Source organism: Drosophila grimshawi, unplaced genomic scaffold (genome assembly GCF_018153295.1).
Source record: "Drosophila grimshawi isolate 15287-2541.00 unplaced genomic scaffold, ASM1815329v1 contig_1377, whole genome shotgun sequence".
Lineage (NCBI taxonomy): Eukaryota > Metazoa > Arthropoda > Insecta > Diptera > Drosophilidae > Drosophila > Drosophila grimshawi.
In genome coordinates, this window is record NW_025062900.1 from 555,230 (window position 1) to 577,033 (window position 21,804).

Sequence of the window (21,804 nt, forward strand, 5' to 3'; positions counted from 1 at the left end):
CCGCCGCCCAACCTCCGCCTCTCGCGTATCTTAGTCTTCGATGATTGGGGTGCGTAGCATAGGTAACGGGTTGGGCGGGGGGCCGCTAATGCTTGAAGCCAACAACAGTTGCCCAAGTCAGCCATTTTCAAAATTTCTTGGTTAAGTAACTTTGTAGCTTAGCTTCGGATTTTCGTAATAAATTTGCTGTTCAGAACACTTCCATGTACGCGGCATTGTCGAGCAATTTGCCCATTCTTTTGCTAAAATTTATTTAAAAAAAAAAACAAAGCATATAATATATACACTAATTTATTATTATTATTTTGATACACTCAGAAACATGTTAAAAATTGCTTTACTTTACTCACCTTCTTATGCAGAATATCAATTTATAAAACTGAAGGTTGCGCTTATTTTAAAAACTATGGTTTTCATCCCATGGTCGATTTTTAAGCAGTCAATAGAGTAAATTATAATACGTCTTCCTGAATATTAGGTAGTATTTCTTCCTTTCTAGGAATATATTCTTAAGATTTGATTACTATATTTTCTGAGTGTATAGTATGTTATTTTATCAAATTGTTTTCATCTAAATAGAAATTATTTCTAAAAACCTGAAGTTGATCAATTTTTAAGCCCATTCTTTTGAAAAGATTAATAAAAAGAAGGAAAGGGAAATACGTTGTGCTTAAGTGACACTAATTTATATTCTTGACAGGGTATATGAATTTATTTGTGACAAGCTTGTGGATTCTTCGGCTGCGAGCAACCACTTCGCGCCGATTTGTTGGGCAACAGGACAAACAACAAAAATAATGCAGCGCTCGAAATAATATTGTGGACTTTAGAAAATAGCTGACCAAATCGAAACTCTTCTGCCATCGAGACGATTTGAATATTCGATCTGGAGGAAGTCCCAGCAGGGAGGTTATTATTAGTATTATGATTTTCTTGGTGCCCCATGCGCTTCAGACACTGCTCCTCGAGTCCAATGACATTCCTGAAATACTTTGAGAAACTAACTACCCATACAACCAATTACGGAGTAGAAAGAGCCCTGTTACCTACATATTCTGATCCCTTCTCAGCTCCTGCTCGAGTCTCTCGATTGTGGATCGCATTTTACGCAATGCCTCACTTTTCTCCTCCAGCTCCAGCAAATAGGCGTCTTCTCTTTCTTTATAGCTACTCTCCAAGTTCCGCATTTGCTGTTGCTGCTTCTCCTCCATCAGCTGCTGCACTTTCGCCTGCTCCATGGACAGCTGCAACTTCAGGTGGCGCTGCTTCAGTTGAGCAGCGTGCAAATTGTCTGCCATTTGATTTGCTCGTTTTTGCAACTCCACGAACTGCGAGCAGGACTCAATATTCAATTAATAATGTTAAGTGGCACGCAAAAATTTATCGCCGCGAGTTATGGAAATTCTCTAAGGCTAATTCAACTTATTATCCTAATTTTCACGGTTTCATTTTCGAAAATTTAGATATATTAAAAAAATTGTTTGATTTAAAAAAGATGTCGAATCTTAAAGGTAAAATTTTCCTAAATGTAAAAGAAAATATCTGTAATTTCGTGGGAATAAGTTAAATTTCAGATTTTTTCTGTAAAAATAGCTATTGCCATTTTTTTTAAAAATTAATTTAGTTTAATATGAAAGATTCATCCTCTAAGGCAGACAACAGCTAAACTCAATTATAAAATTCGAGCCAGTAAATTCCTTCCTTTTTAGCAGGCAAACTGACCTCATTTCTGCAGTTCTCTAAGTCGCTTTCTAGTTGCTCCTTTTCGGTATTTAGGCTGAGCACAGAATTGGTCAACTGGTCGCAAGAGGAGCGTACCTGGCTGATGTTCAAAGTGGAGCGTTTCAGCTCCAACTGGAGTTCCAAGCAGCGTTTCTGCTCCACGCGCATCAAAGTGTTGGAGACAAGCAGATCATTCTTGGAGTACATGGTCTGAAGGGGGAATGAAGGAGGAGAAGGATCATCTTGAAGGGAGGACCAGATCTCTCTTCCTGGCTACTCACTTTCCTCTGCAGATGTTCGACGACCTTTTGCAATCTTCTGACATCGGCGCGTCTTTGCCGCCAGGCGTGCAACATGACCGAGGTGAAGACCCTCATGCCGGCTGTCGTCTCCATGTCCTGTCCCGGTGTCCAGGGCAAATGGGCTGTCAGATTACTCCAAGTTGGAGCCAGCTCGGGCTTATCGCCGTTCTTCTCCGGACAAAGATCCATGTTGAAGTATTTTCGAGTATTGTTGAATGTTTTAAGTCTTGTTACGTTTAACTGCAATTTTCAGAATTAATGAATTAACTCGAAACTCTAAATAGATTTAAATATATATATATAAATATAGATATGTATAAATGTATGCTAAACTTTAGGAAATTTGTAAAGATCTGTGGATTTTTTTTTTGATCTCAGAAGTTTTACGCAATGTTGACTAAGGCAATATTAAAAATTGTCTCGCATATTGTTTAAATCGATTGAATAATACATATATATCACATTTTTATGTATATGTATAGGTAATAGCTTCAGCTGCTCTGCAATTCTGTATTTCACAAGAAATTCGTCGAATTGACAAAAGTCCTTGCAGTTTTTTAATAGCAATTTGCACGCACATATTTTCCGAAAGAAGGTGCAAAAATTAGGTGGGGGAGGGGTGGAGGTAGATAGATAGAAGAAGAGATAAATAGGTAGATAGAAAGATTATATAATATAGATTATAGATTATACTTTATAGTTCCTGACACAATAACATAGTTATAGTTCGTGATATAATAACAGAAGTGTAAGCTACTTTTTCTCAGCTTATGCAAATGATTTATTAAAAAACTAAATTTCAAGCTTAAAATTAAATTTAAATGTATTCAAATTTAATTATTTGAATGCCAATTGCTTTTGCAATTCTCTTTTTATTTAAATGGGAAGGGCCTTTTTTACAAGGTCCTTCACCGCAATGTGAAGTTCGCATTAACTTGGACTTTGTATGGTTAGTTGCCCCAGTCAAGCACTTTCAAGGACACGTCGCACAGGAAGTTCAAAGCGCTTAAGGACGACAACAAAAACAAAAACAATGTCGGAAAATCAATATGTCGTGTGTACAACCAGGGGACTAATTTCTTATATACTTGAACACGTGTCAGCTATTCTGGGGGGAATCTATACCATACCCATCAGAACCCAGATACATCCCACTTCGTGGAAAACCAAGTCGCGAGGTAAACATTGGACAAGTATCGCGTGATTTTACCGACAAACCTTTTCTAATTGGCTGTTGGCTGTTGCCACTGTTGCCTGTCGGTGTTGCAAGTACACTCAGAAGAATTAAAAATCGCCATGGATTTTTCTAAAATTTAGAATAAATATATATTTTTCAGGATGTTGCTTAATATGTGAAGAAAATGTATATTGTTATTAGTTATATAATATATTATATTACTTATATTATATTTTATTTGTTAAGTATATATATATATATATATACATATATATATATATACATATTTGAAAATTCAGATTTCACATTTATTAAATTCATATAAATTCATTTAAAAAATAATATTAATTTAAAATCAAAGTCAGTAAATTTATTTCAAAATATGCGCTTGCCTTTATACTTTTTAGAAATGCATTTCTTGATAATAGAAAATATTTCTTAAAATAGAAAACTACACCAATTTTTTGGTATTCTCGATTTACGATATTATTGCTCAAAACAAAAAAAAACTTTATATTTTTAAGACTGATTTTTTTGCGAGTGTGGACTGTGGAAGGGGGCATATGTTTGATCAATGTCTGGAACAGGCCATTATTTTATTGTTGTTGGTTTCACTCGAATTTCTTCTGTTTTGGATTATTTGTTGTGAAATTTTAATACGGCTCATGGATTGACATAATTTCTATTTATTTCGAGGTTGAGGTCATACGCGATTTTGTTGGGGAAATTTCCAAGAGAGAGACTGCTGCACAAGTCGCGTGACAACTGAGATTATTTTCTCCCATTTCTCTGTTTTTTTTTTTTTTTTTGCTGATAAGCGTTGCTTGAACTAAGAAAATTCTTGAGTGTGATGGGGGAAATTCTTCACAATGGGGGAAAAATCACTCAGAGCAAAGCCGATAAGACTAGATAGCCAATAAATTAATAAATTAAAATTAAAAAACTGAAAAATTTCCAATATAAAAAACTCAACTAGTTACTATCAACTATCCCTAAAAGGGAACTAAAAATATTTCCCAATATTTATGGAAAAAACTCAAATTTTTTAAGGCGCCAATGAATTAAATCCGCTGAATGAATCAGCAGCCAGGACTTTGTGACTGAAATCAGCATCCTGAATGTCAAAGTTCAGGGTAGAGAAAGTGAAAGTTAATGTTCACATGCTGCATGTGAGTCATTTGTAGTTAAATGCCACAACAAATGCCGCCGCATGATGATATCCTTTTTCCAGGAATCGCGCGTTGAATCAGTCGCTGCTCTGTCGCCGCAGACAAACAAGCGACAACTGCCACCCAACTACCCAAAGCCACCCACAGCACAGCCTATTTTCATTCATTAAAGCTTTGCGTAGGGAAATAGCTTTTGCCACTGCAGTCGCCTCTGCTGCTGCCTCTGCTGCTGCCTCTACTTTGACTGCCGCTTCTGCCTTTTCCTTTGCTGACTCATCGTCAGCACACACTGTAAGAAATTAAATTGTTTGTTTTGCAAGCGCAAACGTCAACGTGACTCAGCTCAGCTCAGCTGAAGCTTATGACGTTTTATACGTTGCGCTATCTAGCTGGCGTTCGCTCTCTGACGCGCGCTCTCTCCGTCTGCCACTCTCTCAGCCGTCTACTGCTCTCTCGCTTGAGCCGCGCTTGCACCTGTTGTTGTTGTTGTTCTCAACGGCTGCGTCTGCGTCATGTGTTGTTTTCGTTTCGATCTTTGTTTTTGTTTTTCGTTTATAGAAAATAAGCTTTCAGCTTTGGCGGCATTTTGAAATGGCGTCTGCGCATTTAGTCTTCATAACGCTGGCGTCGTGATCGGTTCTCCTCGTCGCGTCGCTTAATAGTTGTATTTTTCTTTACGTCGCGCGCGCATGTGCTTAAAGCTCAAAACACGCTCCCTTTCTCTCTCACTATCTGTTTAACTGTGTATGTGTATGTGTCTCTCTCTCTCGCACTTGTAAAGAAAAGCTGTGCATGCCAAGTGTAGACAAATTGTAGATAAAGAAAAAGCAAAAAAACACATAAAATGAAAACGTAAAAAAGGTGCGAACACAAAAAAAAAAACTGCCAAAGTTTCACTTGCAAGTTTTCAAAATTGTACACTAAATAAAAATAAATAATTATAAAACTAATAGCAAATAAATCATTAGAATCTAATGTTTTTTTTTGCGATTAGATTACGAAACTTTCAAAAAGCTTCTTCAGCAGTAACAAAAAGTGCAACACACACAAACAAACACATGCAAATTAAATCCGCCCGGCTGTTGATGATGATCTTCATCATGATGATGATCGCATAAGCATTAAAGCCCGGAATTCCCAATAAGAAAAACGACGTCATTACAAAAGCGCGCGCGTCTGCCTCCCCCTCTCGCTCACTCTTTATCTATAATTATATCTTCTCTGGTCACACTCTCTCGCGCTCTCTCGCTCTCGCTTTCGTTTTCTTGACGTTTCTCATTAGTTGTTGCTGTTGTTGCCCTTCTTTCTTTTTCACTCTTTTTTTTAATACTTTGCTTTATTATCGCACATTTGAAATTATTTTGTCTTCTTTTTTTCGCGCACATTTTTTTAATAAGCCAAGAAAATTATTTATATTGAAAAAATATCATTAATATAGAGAACCGGTTTTTTGTGTGTGTTGGTAAACGTTTTATTGGCATATTTATTTAATATTATTATTGTCTATAAATAAATTGTATTTATTTACGGCACTTACAAAAATTATCCCTCAAAGTGATTTTAATTCCAGACATTCCAGCATTGGAAAGCTAACAAAAAAAAAAAAAACAAAATAAAAAAAAGAGCAAACACTCGATGCATTTTAAGTTGTCATCGAAATCATATTGATTGAGGTGAGTACAAAAACAAGTTCAGTACACACACACACACACACGCATACATGTGAGCTTTGAGCTTTTGATTGAAAGAGTTTTATGGCTGCTGCATGACTTACAAATCCTTCAGTTTAATTGATTATTGTTGATTATGCAGTACGTAAAATATTTAAAATTATAATCTCTTACAAAAATAATTAAAGAAATTTTCCGCATTCAATTTGAGTCGCTGTTTTTATTGTATTTACTTAATGTCAACTAATATCAAAATAAATACAACAAAATAATAGTTACATAAGGAAAAAAATTAATTTAATTTGTTACAGAGCGACGTAAAAATATCTTCATTCAACTTGAAGCCCAGTTTTATATTTTATTTACTTAAAACACAAACATAGAATAAACGAAACAAATTATAGAACCAATTTGCAAATGTGAATATATAATTATGAATATTATATGGCGCCTTTCACTTTAAGTGAAAAAGAAAGAGGATTCAGTTATCACTTAGTTATTTTCAATTGCAAGCACACAAATTCCTTTGCAGTGTATACACAACCCCCTCGTAAGAGCTTTCAACACAATACACGCATTCTTCCTCTTTCTTCTTTATTCCTTTGCTCCCACACGCTCGCTCTTTCTCTCTCTCTTCCTGTCCCTTCTCTCTCTTCCGCCCTATCTTTCTGTTTGTGTCAAGCATAAATAAAAACAAAAACTAAAACACCTGTACAAATGGCAGCGCAGTCGACGTCGCAGTCGCAGTCGCAGTCGCAATCGTATGTGTGCTTATGTGTGTGCGTTTGTGGGTGGAGGGAGGAAAGCTTTTCGCTTTCGCAGGCAACTTGCATTTGTGTTTAGGGCAAACGAAAACGAAACGAGAATTTTCAATTCACATTTCATTTGAAGATCGACTCGTTGCGTTTGCGGTTGTGTTTTTTTTCTCCCGTATAAGAGAATAGTACCGGAATTTCACTTTGCAATAAATAATTCAAATTTTAGTGTACGTGCGGTAAATCAAGTATGCATTATTTATAAATGAAATTAAGAGAGTTAATACCTAGGTTTATAGTTATATCTAAATAAAAATCAAGTAAATAACAAATATATAAAGATATCGATATATAAAATAATATAAATATATTTAATAATAATATTAATATATTATAGACAGAAAAACATAAAACTAAAAATAAAAAACACATTGCATTTAATTACAGTTGTGTGTGTTGTGTTGTGTGTGTGTGTCTTGCTTTACTTTACCTTAAGCTAATTCTACGTAATTTTATATTGCAAAAAAACAACATGCAAAACCGGCTGCTGACTCAATATTTTGTGTTAACTATATATTTATTTATATATTTATATGTGTGTGTGTGTGTGACTTGGTGTATGTTGGTGTGTCTATAAGAAATATGGCAAAGTCATCACGAGTAAAATAGTTATCTCAATTGTGCGACGGACAAAGCTCGACTTTTGTAGACGCCAAACTGAAGCTAAAACGACAAAATCAACAAAGCGACAATTTTTTCGAAATTTTCGCAACTTTGATTGATTTGATCTTTTATTGTATTTAAGCTAAAACGACAAAATTAGCAAAGCGACAAATTTTTAAAAGTTTTGGTATTCAAGAAATAATTGATTGATTGGTTAAATTTAAGCTAAAACTACAAAATCAACAAGCGACAATTCTTCGAAATTTTCGCAATCCAAAACCAAGTTTTGATTAATGCCCAAGCAATTTTGGGCTTCTCTATAGTATATAAATTATACATAGAACCTACTTATTTGCCTATGTAGTGTGAAACCAATCAAACTTATTATTGCTTCAACCTTTTCGTGTAAAGTTTACTTTAAAGATAGAAAGAAAATGAAAAAGAATCGTTTTTAGAAATATAGATTCTGAATAATTAGATGAGATAGCCTTGATGAATTTCTAAATTCATGGCGATTTTTTACCTGAGTGTAACAGCCAATCATCAATTAGCTTCAGTCAGATTGAGAGGAATATAAACTTTCCATAAAGTTGGAATGAAAAACCATTTGTACTTTAAAACAAACACTTTCACATATTAGAATAGACCAAAAAATATATTCAAAATTTAACAACTAACAAAAATTGATTAAATTTGGGAGTCGGAACTGTATGGCTTCCACAGAGATTTGTCAACGCGGGGCGACAGGCAGACAGATAGAAAGACAAGCTATCAGTTATTTATTTGTGTTTTTATTTAAGCTGAAAATTGCTTGACGCCAGTGATCATTAAATTTGTTTTTATTTTTGGATTTTAGATATTGCGACTAGTTTGAGCTGGTTTTTGGGGCCCAACTTTTGATGTTGATCTTAATCTGAATTTGTAGAGCCTGGCGCCAAATGTTTTTTGATTTTTTTGTTGTACTGAAAACAGCATAAAATTAGAATATTTAATATTAGTTGTTGGAAATGCCATTGGCTGAAAACACAATTTGCTGCCTGATTGGCGCCGGTTAGTTAATTCTTTCTTTCATTGCTTTGTCTCTCTCTCTCTTTCTCTTTCTCTCTCTTTCTGCATATCTGTTTTTTATTTATTTATTTTTTATAGGTAAACGTTTTGTCATTAATCAATTTTATGGATCCAAACTTCTTTTTTACGCTGTTGTTGATTTTTCTGTTTTTTTTTTGTGAATCAATTCTGTTTTCGGGACTCTCGCTTCATTATTGTTCGACTCGTTTCACATATCATCCATCCATCGATTATTTCTATTTGTATATATATATATATATATACATACATTACTCCGTATCTCTCTCACTTTCCCATTCTCTATCTTTCTCTCTCTGCAATCTCTCTGATACGCATTTGTTACGGATCCCAACGCAAAAGCCGGCACAATTCGGTAGCTTATCTATGTCCCATTTTTATATTGTGTATTGTGTGTTAAAAGGTGCTATAAACCCAAAATAGCGTTACAAATAAATTGCAATATAATCAACGATAAATTCGAGTAAGTTTGTACTTGAAAATTGTTAAAGCTGTCATTCAATCAATCAGCGAAAAAAAACAATTAATATTAAATAATAAATGACAGATAATAAATAATAAATATAAATAATAAATATAAATAGTAAATATAAATAAATAACATTACATAATAAATAATAAATGGATAAATAAAAATAAATAATAAATAAATTATTAATAACAAATAAATAATAAGTAAATAAATAATAAACTAGTCAGCTGATAAAAATTAAATCAATTGGACTACCAGTTATTTTTATTATTTTTGATTCTATTATTATTGGATCTGAGCTTTTTGTTTAGCTCTTAATAGTTGATAATGTGCACAGGGTATTTCCTACCTGAAATCCATAACTACCAGATTATTCAGTTACAAACTTGAAACTAGATAACAAAAAGAAATAAGCAACGATTCTCAAGGCTTATTAGAAATCTTTGAAGGTATTTAAGAATTAAAACTAAATATTTTATATATTATATTTTTATATTTTATATATCATATTATATTTAAAAACGTTCTTAAATAAAAATCAAATAAAACTATTGACTTAAAAAAATACACAAAAGTATAAAATAAATTAAATTTACCGATTCCGGCAGTTCCGTTTTAAATCAAAGTCTATGTAGTCTATATGCTGGTGAAAAGTTTCTGCACTCTTTGGGTTAATCAACTTTCAACCCCTAATAATCCATAACCCATAAAATATAAAAGCATTTCTCTTTGAATGTCATCACCACAAATGCCCAAAAAGCACGCGTTTTCTGAATGATTCTGTGCAATGTTTTTTGGGGCCACACGAGCGCATTCCGAGCATTTTCAAAATTATATGAATATAATATATATATAAGTATATATATATATATATATATTTGAAACGTAATAATTATCTTTGCCTTGTGAGTCACGATATTCTTGGAAATTCGCTGGGTTTTGCTAACAGCGAAAACATTTTGTACAACAAGTCGTATTTTGCTTATAATTATCACAAATATTATATATATGTTATAATGCACATGTGCTGCTCGCAAAGAGATGAGATACATTTATCTAATTATTTTATATAATTTTCTTTTATTTTTCTTGTGAAGCGGCGCCCAAAAAGATATGTGGACAATTGAGCGGAAATGCCAATTGCCAGATGTCTGTTCTATATATCTACCTGAATAATCTGTTTATAGCAAAACTACCGAATACCGAAGCGGCTTTCGTTCAGTTTAACAAAATTCATACGAAATACGCCTGATTATCGGCTTTGTATACCCTTTACACATGCTAGAATTGGATATATCAAATACATACGTATATGTGTTTCTCTGATTTTAGATTTATATATATATATGTTATATATATTTATATATATAACTGAACCTACTTTTACATCTATTATCAACTAATATTATTATTGCAGGGTATCTCTTAGTGAGTAATTCTCCGTAATATTTATTTTTCTCAATGAATTTATTGTATTGTGACTCAATTTTATTGGAATTTAAATAAGCATCAACAATACTAATTCACAAAATACTCATAATTATCAATTTCAGAATACATCTCACAAAAACATATACGTATGTATATAGTTTAATATGATTTCTGGGAACATGAACTGATAGGCTAGCTGGAAATCATTTCATAAATATATATATTTCTCTGTAAATTTTTGTGAGTGCAAATGTATCTCAAATTTGTATTTAATATGAAATAAGAACAGTACACAGTTTGTAAAAGTTTAAAGGAAACGAAATAAAGGAAATAAATGCTATAATAAATAAATAAATCTGCGGTTATTTAAAGTTTGATCGCTACAATATTAATAACAAGGATTTAGGAAAACGCAGAAAAAAACCCAATCAGAATAATAATTGTAGTAATGAGAAAAGTGAAATAAGTAAACGACTAAAACAGATTCGTTTATTTAATTAAAACAGTTTGCTGTGAAACACGCGCTTCAGATATTTTTCTAATGAATGATTTGTTGACACAAGTGTGCTAAAGTTTGTTGACTTCGCCATAATCCATTCACAGGCAGCTTTTATTCAGTTACTAATATATAATAAATATATGTATATATTTAATGTATATATATATAGATATATATATATATACACATACATACATACATATGTATATATGTACAATCAACTAGATCAGTTTAACTTTATGGACCACTGCTTATGGGAATTTAAGAACAAGCAACGCGATGGATGATTCCTCATCAAAAATAAACACAGAGAGCAAACATAAATCCATCCACAAATATACATGCATATTAATTTAAAATTTTAACAATTTAAAAGAAAAAAATTCAAACACAAATAGCAGAAAGCTTCTTTGCATTTTCTTGTCAATTTTTAGGCGACAAAAACAAAAAGTTTTCGAATGAAAATTTTGCTCGCTTCAACGCTCGGTGTTCAGTCTGTGGCCAATGGGCGAGAACATAAGACGTGCGTTTCGAAAATAAATTCAAAAATAAATAGGAAGACTTCTATATATATGTGTGCTGCTCAATACATGTAAACATTTAGTTTTGCTCATTTTTCCATGCCTGTGAAAACCGGTCAAAACCGAAAAGAAAAACGGCACTTTTAGTAAAGATATTTCTTGCGTGGCTTTAACCAAAACTATTGTCAACATATGTACAAAAATTGTATGAAAGAAACAAAACAAAAAAAAAAATCAAATTAGCCGAAATAAGTTTGAACTTTATTTGACCCAGCGATAAACTTAAGTTAATTTTCAAGTGGAAGGTGATTATTTTTAAATAAATTATATGCGATTAATGCATAAAAAATGTACAAGTATATAAAAAAAAAACTATACTTTTATATACACAATTTCAATTATTGGCACTTGGCCAATATTTCTATACCATATTTGCTTAATACAAAATAAAAAAGACTTTATGACGTAATGCGTGTAATAAATAAATGTGTATTTGTGTCTAAGAAATTTGAATTTTATATACGTTTGCATTGTTTTAAGATCGCAAGCGCAATGTGCGAAATTCATGCCGTTCACCGATTATTTATTTTACATACATATATTTATATATATAGACATATATAATACTTGCAAATGCCTGTTTTTATTATGCTCAAAAAGACAAATTGTACGGGAACATTTGAGATGACGTGCAAATTGGCTTTGACTTGGCTTTTTGTGGCCAAAAAAAAAGTGATTTATGATTTTTGTGTCTTATTAAAACTAGCAGTTGAAGTTAATTTTTCAAAAGTTTTTTTTTAATACATATACAAAAGACATTTGCAATAGAAGTATTGCTCTTACTTTTGCTGCTGCTACGAATTTAAAGAGAGCAATCGCAGAGCCAATTGTAGAAAACTGTAATTAATGCTCTTTCGCTCTCCTCTGCTCTGCTGTAAATTATAAAAAAAAGTAAATAGAAAAACTACAATTTTCTAAATAAATAAAAAAAAAACTTTTTTATTTTTTTTTATATAATTTAATTAGTTTGCTATTATTTAATATGATTTATGATATAATCAAAAATTGATTTAACATGATTTAGGATTTAATCAAAAATTAATTCAATATGATCTTAGCTAAAGCCATCAGTTTGATAAACTTGACAAAAAAGTTGATTTCGTATGATTTATGATTTAATTAACAATTGGCTAAAGCCTTCAGTGTGCAAAGCGTTTGATTTAATTATTTCAAAAATTGATATAATGATGATTTATGATTTAATAAAAGTTTTGTTAAAGCAATCAGTTTTATACTTAAAATATTAGTTCGCTTTAGCGCTTGCACTAACTTGATTAATCAACTCAAATTTAGATTTAATATGATTTATGATTTTTATTTATTTTTTTTTAACACAGATTGATTTAATACGATTTTAGCTAAAAATAAAAATTTGTAATATTTACAATATTTGAATCCTTTTAATTTACTATATACATTAAATTGAAATATTTAATAATAATAGATAATGTAATTTTATTTGATTTTGCATTTGACTTGTTTTGAGTTGCTTCCGCTTTTTAAGAATATGCTCCATGCCATGTTGCAGACCAATGGATGGCATTAATTTCTCAAATGAATTCACATATTCTTCTTTTCTTTTTTCAAATGGCAGACCAATGTCTAGACAAGTCTGAGGTCATACAGCTAGTCACTATATATATATATATATATATATATATACATATCTTTAGTATTAGCTATATATTCGTACTTAACTTAAGGCCCATCATTGATAAATTTCAATCTTTTGGAAGCCAAATCTTTGGGGAGGTCAGTCTACATGTGTAGACTATATCTGACTACATATATCTATAGTATAATACCTGCTGAAGATATGTTCGTGCCTGGCACTTGTTTATAGATATAGATCAGCATCAGCAGCAGGCAGCATTGGACCAACTTGTCGCACACGCATTACGCAAAATGTTATTTTTAAATGAATGTCCGACGCAGCTAAGTTGGCTCTATGGCCAGGCCCAGACCAGACCAGACCAAACCAAACCAGACCAGCAGCCGGTTCCACACACACACACCAACAATCACACTCACATAGATTACAGTTTTTGGGTGCAACTTGTGCAGTTGCAATGATCTAATGATCATGTGCATATTTTTGAATGCAACGCATCATGTTGCAATCTACACAAAGAAACGCCCACATTTCAAATAATTTTGAGTGCTGCTCGAATCTTGTCTAGTTTGGGCATCTCTCTGTTTTTCATTTTGTATAAATCAGAGTGCAGGACTGTGTTGCACTTGTAGTTTGGGCCAAAAATATTGTTTATATTATGTATGTCTGTCTGTTTGTCTGTTCACATTGTACACTCTGAAAAAAATCGAACTGAATTTTAGAAAATTGCTCAAAGATGAAAAACGATTTTTTTTCCATTATTCAGAAATAATTTCTTAACAATAGAACATTTTTCTAAAAAGTATTAATGCAAACAAAAAAGCTAAAAAAAATATATGTGAAAAAATCAATTCTTCAATTAAGAAAAGAAAAACGTTCAATTAAGAAAAAAAATATCAGCTATTTTTTTTCCAGTGTATATATTTTGTGATGGGGATTGTTTTAGGTGTGCGTCGTCATTGTTTGCTATTGGCTAAAGAGCATCGTCATCGCTTGCCAAGAATTTTGTCTCTTTGTCAACTGAACTGAAACGAAGTTTTGCTCATTTTATAATTGTTATTTTTTCTTTCTTTTTCAGTTAATATTTCGGCCTTGAAATGTTTCCAAATCAAAATAATTTGGCCGGCACTGCAGCAGCAGCCAGCGATGCTCAGCAACAGAACCTCAACTACAATGGCCTGCAACAACAGCAACAACAACAACAGCAGCAGCAGCAACAACAACAACAACCACAACAGCAACAATTGTCACAGTCGGCGAAGAATGTGCGCAAGAAACCGTATGTGAAGATAACAGAACAGCCCGCTGGTAAAGCTCTGCGTTTTCGCTATGAATGCGAGGGTCGCTCGGCGGGTTCCATACCCGGCGTCAATTCAACGCCCGAGAACAAAACCTATCCGACCATCGAGATTGTCGGGTACAAGGGACGCGCTGTTGTCGTCGTCTCCTGCGTCACCAAGGACACGCCATATCGGTAAGTGAATCGGTATACAGTTGAGAAGAATGCTTGACCAGCGGCTAAATATATACACAGCTGAAAAGTAGTAAAATAGTTGTGAAGACGATAACTTTTCAATTTTCGTTGTTGCATTGTTTCTTAATTAAAATCAGAAGTCAGGAAACACCAGAAAACTTGTCTAGCAAACCAATTAAGTTCCTTTGATTAAATCAGCTTATTTGAAAATGGGTAAAAACTTAGCATTGATTCATCAGAATTTACCCTGATTAATATAGAAAATCGATTTGTCTATACGGGAACTGTGACCATATCGAATCGGATCGAATTTCTAAGCTCATAAAAATGTGTTTTTATTTCTAATTCTTTTGAGGACTTTAATAATTTTCGCTAATCCTACCAATTGCAAACTTATTTATTCTGTCAAGTAATTACTTTAAGCAAATGCTCTTTTCACGATTTGTCTTCGACTGATGAAATGTTTACCGAAAGTTTTACATAACACGAACAGTGATATTTTCATTTACTTTTGACAATAGTGCTAGATTTATGCGAGTGTTGATTTTTATTGAGCAGAAACCAGAAGCACTAAACTGAGTAGCTACAATTATCATTATGTATAACTACTGATTAATTGACATCTTTTATCTTAAACTATTTACAATTACGCTTAGTCTTAGCTGAATACCATAGTAGCCATGCTATTTTGCTGTATTTGATGCTAATAATAGGCTCTTATCAAGTTATATATTTGGTGCTGCAAATGCATCTAGACTTACTTATCTGCTTTTTACCTACTTACCATAAGCATAGACTGAATAATAATATACCACATAATTTCTCATATTTGTCTTTATTATTTTATCAACAGTCCACATCCGCACAATCTGGTTGGCAAGGAGGGCTGCAAGAAGGGCGTCTGCACGCTGGAGATTAGCAGCGAGACAATGCGAGCGGTGTTCAGTAATCTGGGCATCCAATGTGTTAAGAAGAAGGACATTGAGGCGGCGCTAAAGGCGCGAGAAGAGATTCGAGTGGATCCATTCAAGAGTATGTACTTCATTTAACACTAGATAGTATTTCTGATTAATATCGCATTTCTCTTCTATAAATTTAGCTGGATTCTCGCATCGCTTTCAGCCGTCGAGCATCGATTTGAATTCGGTGCGATTGTGCTTTCAAGTATTCATGGAGAGCGAGCAAAAGGGACGCTTCACATCCCCATTGCCACCCGTTGTCTCTGAGCCGATCTTCGATAAGAAGGCCATGTCCGATTTGGTGATTTGTCGGCTGTGCAGTTGTTCGGCCAGCGTGCTGGGCAACACTCAGATCATATTGCTGTGCGAGAAGGTGGCCAAAGAGGATATCACGGTGCGCTTCTTCGAGGAGAGGAACGGACAGACGGCCTGGGAAGCACTCGGTGATTTTCAGCACACTGATGTGCACAAGCAGACTGCCATTACGTTTAAGACGCCGCGCTATCACACCCTCGAGATAACCGAGCCCGCCAAGGTATGCTTTTAAATTCTCAAAGAAAGATCGCCCTGAATTTGTAGAAAATCGCCATGAAAACTAGAAAATTTCTCGTTGAGTTGCAGTCTAAACCAAAACCGTTTTTATTTCTGAAGATCCTCTCCTTATATTGCTAACAGTTTGTTTACAACATCAAGAAGATCACAGCTGAACTATAGATAACAGTTATCGTTCATTTAAAGTTTTTGCCATTAAGAATTTATGAATTTGATAGTCTACCTATCGATAGCTGTATTTTACCTTTGAATAGGAAGCTAATTTACGCTTGGCGAGTTACTAAAATTCAGTTTAGATTTTCTTTGCCCGAGTCTAGCTAAGTCGACACTTTAACTAATTGCAATTTTCAATTAGGTTTTCATACAGCTGCGACGACCGTCGGATGGTGTAACCAGTGAGGCTCTGCCGTTTGAATATGTGCCATTGGATTCAGGTAGGCATACGTTCTGGAATCTTCATCGGCATCTCAAGCGGAAGCCGGATGAAGACATCTTTCAGCAAATACTATCGATTGATAACGCCAAACGCGAACCGCCCACAATTGAGGTAATTGATTTAAATACACCGAATTTGGAGGAACCAGAGCCGATACTGATCGATGAGGTAGCCACAATGGATAATGAGGCAACAATGAATGAGGCAACAGTGGATGTCATAGATCAGGCGCCACAGGATATGGAGGCCGCCGATGCTGAAGCGGATCGTTTGCGCACCGAACTCGAAATTGATTCGATAATCGATCAAAAGGTGCGCGAAATGGAACAGCTTCAACTGGAGCAACAACAGCTGGAACAGAAACTGGTTGCAACAACGACGACGACAACCAATGAAAAGATTAACGAGTGGATAAAGTCCAATGAGTTGCAACAGCAGTTGCCATACGAAACCAGTTCCGATGCTGCCCCCGCTGAACTCGATGCCGAGGACAGCGATGCACCAAGCGAGGCAACTCAAGTGGCAGTACAAGTGGCGCCTCAAGTGGCAGATGAGGAGGATAAAACGTTGAACGACCTGCTCGAACAGGTGGCCGAGTTGGATGAGATCTATACGGATTTTGTGATGCAACGCGATACATACAACAATACGTTGCACAACGAGCTGCAGAGCATGGATCGCCAGCAGCCACAACCGCATCCACCGTTGCAGGTGGAGGATAGCTTCGATGATGCAGCCACCTACACAAGTCTGCAGATTGCATTCAAGAATCCCGTACACATACCCATGGATGATGACCGGATGCCACCAACGCCGCCCATGTCACAGTGTGCACCGGAGGATGCACAGCACTACGATGCCGTCGAGGTGAACTCGCAGCGGGAACAGGAGCTCAAGCAACAGGCTGTCCTCCAGCAGGAGGAGGAGAAGTTGCCACCTTTGCCACCGAAACGTTTGCGCAAACAGGATAGCAATGCCGAGAATCGTTCCATTGATGCAAATTGCAGCAATTTGCCAACGGCCCCGCCCGTTCTGCATCCAAGAAACTCGGATGCTGTGGCGCCCACAAAACGCCTGCCACATCCCCCGGAGACGGAGCTGAAAGCCAAGCCCAAATCAAAGCCCGCAAAGAATCCCAATTTTAATACGTTGCCGCGTCAAAAGAAACCCGGGTTTTTCGCCAAACTCTTCTCGCGCCGCAAAAGCAAACCCGAATTGTCGTTGGACAGCAGCGAGAATTGCTCCAAAAATAATAGTACCTTAGCAAGTCGCGAGCCCAGCATGGAATCGAATCTAAATATGCGTAAAACAGAGAAAGCAAATGTAGCAAGTGCGGCAAGTGCCACACGCAAGTTCAACAAGACAAGTAAGCCGTGTGGTCGCAGCGTGAGCAGTGTGTCTGGCAAGAGACCCACGTATTTAAATGCAAATGTGGTGCACATACCACTCAAGGGTGACAGTGCGAGCAGCTTGCAACAGCCCACAAATGAGGCATACTCGAATGCCAGCACCATAACAGTGGGTGGGCAGCTGGACAGACGCACTGCATCCGCGCTGCAATTGGCCGAGATACCAATCAGCGAGGGTGGCATGGAATTGGTTGCCATTGCCGATCGTCAGAGTCTCCACAATTTGGTCAGCTCAATTGAGGCACATTTCAATGTGAAAATGGATCCCAATTTGGATTTAACCGAAGTGGAACACTTTGCTTTGTATACGAGTGTGCCGCCCCAGGCAACGGCCAGTGAGTTTGATGAGACATCCGCTTACTATGCCTCCGTGGATGCGGGCGAGATCTTAACACCCGAACAGGTGGCCAAACGCTTGGTGGCAGCTCAAAATGGCAGCAATTGAAGCGAGCAGTAGCAGTTGCAACACAGGAGCGGTTCAGTCTGCCTGGGGAGCCCACAAATAATTGTTTATTAATTTGAAATTCAAAATGACAGCAATTGCAACGAGCAGCAGCAGCAGCAACAACATTGAAGCGGTTTGCTGTTAGGCGCACCCGTTTGTGGGGCGCATAAATAATTGTTGTTTTTATCTTTAGCGCAACGCCTAAAAACAATTTGTACGAAAGGCGAGCCTTTCACAATTTTACACTTGGCAGCGAGCGCCAAACGTTTGCGCTCCAAATTTGTAATTTGTAATTGTAATTTGTTTTTAGAAAAAAAAACCCTCTCAACATACCCTATAAAATTTGTATGTGAACTTTGTAAGCGATAGTTGAGGAAACTATCCAAACGAAACTTGTTTTGTAAAACAGCTGAGCAAAAATCGCTGTTCAATTTGTTTGTGTCTTGTCTGAAGACAACCGACTTTGTATTTAATAGATTTAAAAGGGGTTTTGAAAGAAAAAAACCAAGTTAAGACTCTTAAAGAAAAGATTGTCCCATTTATTGCGAATACACTGTAAATGTTTTTATTGTAGATCCAGCACATTTGAGGCGTAAACGTCAAAAGACTGGCGGTGATCCAATGCACTTGTTGCTCCAGCAACAACAGAAACAACAACAGCAGCATCAGAATGATCATCAGGATGGTAGTAAGTTTTTCTCTATGTGCATTTTTACACTTGCATTGGTTTTTTGGGATCTGGTGTTGGTTTAATCTGTGTTCTCTGTTGTCCTGGTCAATGTTTTCGATCAATCTTTAAATTTAATATTGTCGGATCTAATGAAGTTTTGCAGAAGACATCAATCAACTACTTAATAGTGAAATCAACTGATCCTACCTATATATATATACTATATACTGTATGTTTCGTATACCAAAGACTTGGCAATTTCTATAACGTATTAATCGCATAGACTATTAGAAAATATTAACAGAAAAATGCACTATTTAAAAAATAAATAAAAAGCGATGCAAAAACATACAAGAAATATTTATATTAGTAGAAAATACGCACATTTTTAGCCCTATTGTTGTTGAACATTATAAAAATAAAAAACTTGTCGCTTAGCTAAATTGGGAATACCAAAAAAAAAAGAGAAAAAAAAAACACGAAATCAATTTGATATTTTTATACAAAAACCCAACTAAATGAATATGAAAAATATTTCAAAACTATTTTATAAAAAAAACCTGTAGATTAATAAAAAAAAAATATATACAAATATAAAAAAAACTGAAATACCAAAGTTTTTAAATGTTAAATAAAAACAATAAAAAATATATAATGAAAAATTGAAATCCTAAAGTTTTTATAGCGACAAATGTAAAATGAGTAAGTTTTAAAGCATTTGAAGTTTTTGCATGCGTTATTCAAGCTTTTTTTTAACTCTAAATTTACAAGTCTTTAACATATTATTTTTTTGAGGTTTTTCTTCACTTTTTATAATTTTTTATTTATATATATATTTATATATTTTTTCCCCTTACTTGCTGTAAGTTTCCTAATTTGGTTTCTATTCATGTTTTTAGATTTTCATTTTACGTTGCTTGTTTTGTTTGCTTTTAATACTTTGCTAACATATTTCTGCACTGCTTTTTAGGACAAAACAACATGAACTGTTGGAACGCGCAGAATATACCGCCCATCAAAACCGAACCAAGAGGTGAGTTTAATATTTTGTACACTCATTAAAAATAAAACCATATATTTGGAAATTGCTATTTAGGTCAATCCTCTCAAATTTTTGAAAACTGTTTTCTTATAGCAAGAAATTATTGCTAAAAACCAGGAAAAACTTTATAGTTTTTATGATGATCTTATGAATTTCAGCTTGATTTCTTTTCTGAGTGTATTATAAAGTAAAGGTTTACATGACTTAAACACAATCTTTTAGATACCTCACCGCAGCCATTTGCATTTTATCGTACACAACCGGAGTTGACGCCTTCGCCGCAACCGTTGTCGCCGTCGAGCAATTATAATCAGAATAGCACACCCTCGCCCTACAACATGGCAGCAGCAGCAACGCCCACGAATGGCCAGCAACAGCAGCAACAGTTGCAGCAGCAACAGCAACTGATGTCGCCCAATCATCACCAGCAACAACAGCAGCAGCAGCAGCAGCAATATGTTGCTGGCGGCGCTGGCAATTTGGAGTTGGGCAACAATTACAATCCCTTTACGCAACAGTTGCTGGCACAGCATCAACAACAGCAGCAACAACAGCAACAACAGTTGCCACAACAACAGCAGCAGCAACAACATCAGCTGCAATATAACCCAAATCCCAATCCGAATCCATTTATATCCACTGGCAACGCTGCTGCTCATTGGGATAGCAGCAAATTCTCAATTGCAGCTGTGGCTGCTGCTGCTGCTGCTGGTGGTGTGTCCTCGTCGACAGCAGCAGCAACAGCCGGCAACAACAATCTAAGCAATCTCAACAATCCATTTACAATGCACAATCTGCTGACAACTGGCGCAGGCGCTGCCAGCAGCAGTCTGCAATGGAATCTGACTACCAATCATTTGGTAAGTGCAACAAAGCTAGAATAAATCGATAGTTGTGAAATCGGCTCACAGATATTTTTTTTATTGATTAATGCTATTAATTATTAAATATTAATTATTGATTATTAATTTAAGCAACTGAATTTTGCAGCAAAATCAGCATACGTTGCAGCAACACCAACAGCAGCAACAGCAACAGCAACAGCAGCAGCAACAGTTGCAGCAACAACTTACACCAATGCATCAGCAGTACGACAGCAATGTTCCCCTCAACAACAACAACAACAACAACGACAACAGCAACAACAACCACAACAATAATAATAACAACAATAATAATGAGAATGGTCCGACGATCAGCAATCTGCTCAGTTTTGATAGTGAGCAGCTGGTTCGAATCAATTCGGAGGATCAGCAAATGTTGCGCCTCAATTCAGAAGATCTGCAAATATCAAACCTATCCATATCTACGTAACACCTTAATTACTTACTACTATTCAGTTGTTAGTCTTACTTAGACCCAGTGTGTCTTGTATGTAAAATGTAAAATGTGTGTTTTTAGCATAATTCTTGAAATACGAATAAATTAATCGCTTTAGCAGTAAATAAATATCATAAGTTTGCTCCACTTAAATGCAAAATCTATGGATAACAACATCAATAACTTTGTCACTAGAAATTTATGCAAAAGCTATGAGCTGTAAAAATCACTTTTAGGGAATGAAAATTGATTTTGGCTCGAAATTCATGTTAGAAAAGTGTTTCTAGGGATCCACTAAAGCTTTTCAAAGCCATAACTTGGGCACAATTGAACCGATTTTAAGAACTTTGTTTAAAGT

At 35.1% G+C, this 21,804-nt stretch overlaps 2 protein-coding genes across 7 annotated transcripts; one reads left to right on the plus strand and one right to left on the minus strand.

The window, feature by feature from the left end:
* Positions 1-660: 660 nt before the first annotated feature.
* LOC6562918 (bromodomain-containing protein DDB_G0280777) lies at positions 661-2,350 on the minus strand. 5 transcript variants are annotated; one of them, XM_032736269.1, is made up of 4 exons: positions 2,004-2,350; positions 1,723-1,932; positions 1,051-1,328; positions 661-1,000 (listed from the first exon to the last, which is right to left on the minus strand). In XM_032736269.1, the coding sequence occupies exons 1-4, from the start codon at positions 2,211-2,213 to the stop codon at positions 712-714; spliced, it is 987 nt and encodes a 328-aa protein (XP_032592160.1). In that variant the 5' UTR covers positions 2,214-2,350; the 3' UTR covers positions 661-711. The 5 variants fall into 5 exon arrangements, with proteins under 5 accessions (XP_032592160.1, XP_032592162.1, XP_032592161.1 ...); XM_032736271.2 differs by having other exon boundaries at positions 1,819-1,932; positions 2,004-2,275; XM_032736270.2 differs by having other exon boundaries at positions 661-982; positions 2,004-2,273.
* Positions 2,351-4,978: 2,628 nt separating this feature from the next.
* LOC6562917 (embryonic polarity protein dorsal) lies at positions 4,979-21,575 on the plus strand. 2 transcript variants are annotated; one of them, XM_032735712.1, is made up of 10 exons: positions 4,979-5,231; positions 5,941-6,043; positions 14,218-14,613; positions 15,467-15,645; positions 15,713-16,107; positions 16,480-16,558; positions 18,989-19,102; positions 20,055-20,117; positions 20,349-20,986; positions 21,117-21,575. In XM_032735712.1, exons 3-10 carry the CDS (start codon positions 14,237-14,239, stop codon positions 21,438-21,440), a joined length of 2,169 nt encoding a protein of 722 aa, XP_032591603.1. In that variant the 5' UTR covers positions 4,979-5,231; positions 5,941-6,043; positions 14,218-14,236; the 3' UTR covers positions 21,441-21,575. The 2 variants fall into 2 exon arrangements, with proteins under 2 accessions (XP_032591603.1, XP_032591602.1); XM_032735711.2 differs by lacking the exons at positions 4,979-5,231; positions 20,055-20,117; positions 20,349-20,986; positions 21,117-21,575 and having other exon boundaries at positions 5,954-6,043; positions 16,480-19,103.
* Positions 21,576-21,804: the final 229 nt, after the last annotated feature.

Excerpts from the sequence above, each read along its gene's own strand:
- LOC6562918 (XM_032736269.1), bottom strand. The coding sequence starts at position 2,213 with ATGGATCTTTGTCCGGAGAAGAACGGCGATAAGCCCGAGCTGGCTCCA. Across the intron at positions 1,933-2,003 it reads TCGAACATCTGCAGAGGAAA|ACCATGTACTCCAAGAATGA; the intron begins GTGAGTAGCCAG and ends TTCCCCCTTCAG. Across the intron at positions 1,001-1,050 it reads CTGAGAAGGGATCAGAATAT|TTTCTCAAAGTATTTCAGGA; the intron begins GTAGGTAACAGG and ends ATGGGTAGTTAG.
- LOC6562917 (XM_032735711.2), top strand. The coding sequence starts at position 14,237 with ATGTTTCCAAATCAAAATAATTTGGCCGGCACTGCAGCAGCAGCCAGC. Across the intron at positions 14,614-15,466 it reads ACCAAGGACACGCCATATCG|TCCACATCCGCACAATCTGG; the intron begins GTAAGTGAATCG and ends TTTTATCAACAG. Across the intron at positions 15,646-15,712 it reads TCGAGTGGATCCATTCAAGA|CTGGATTCTCGCATCGCTTT; the intron begins GTATGTACTTCA and ends CTATAAATTTAG.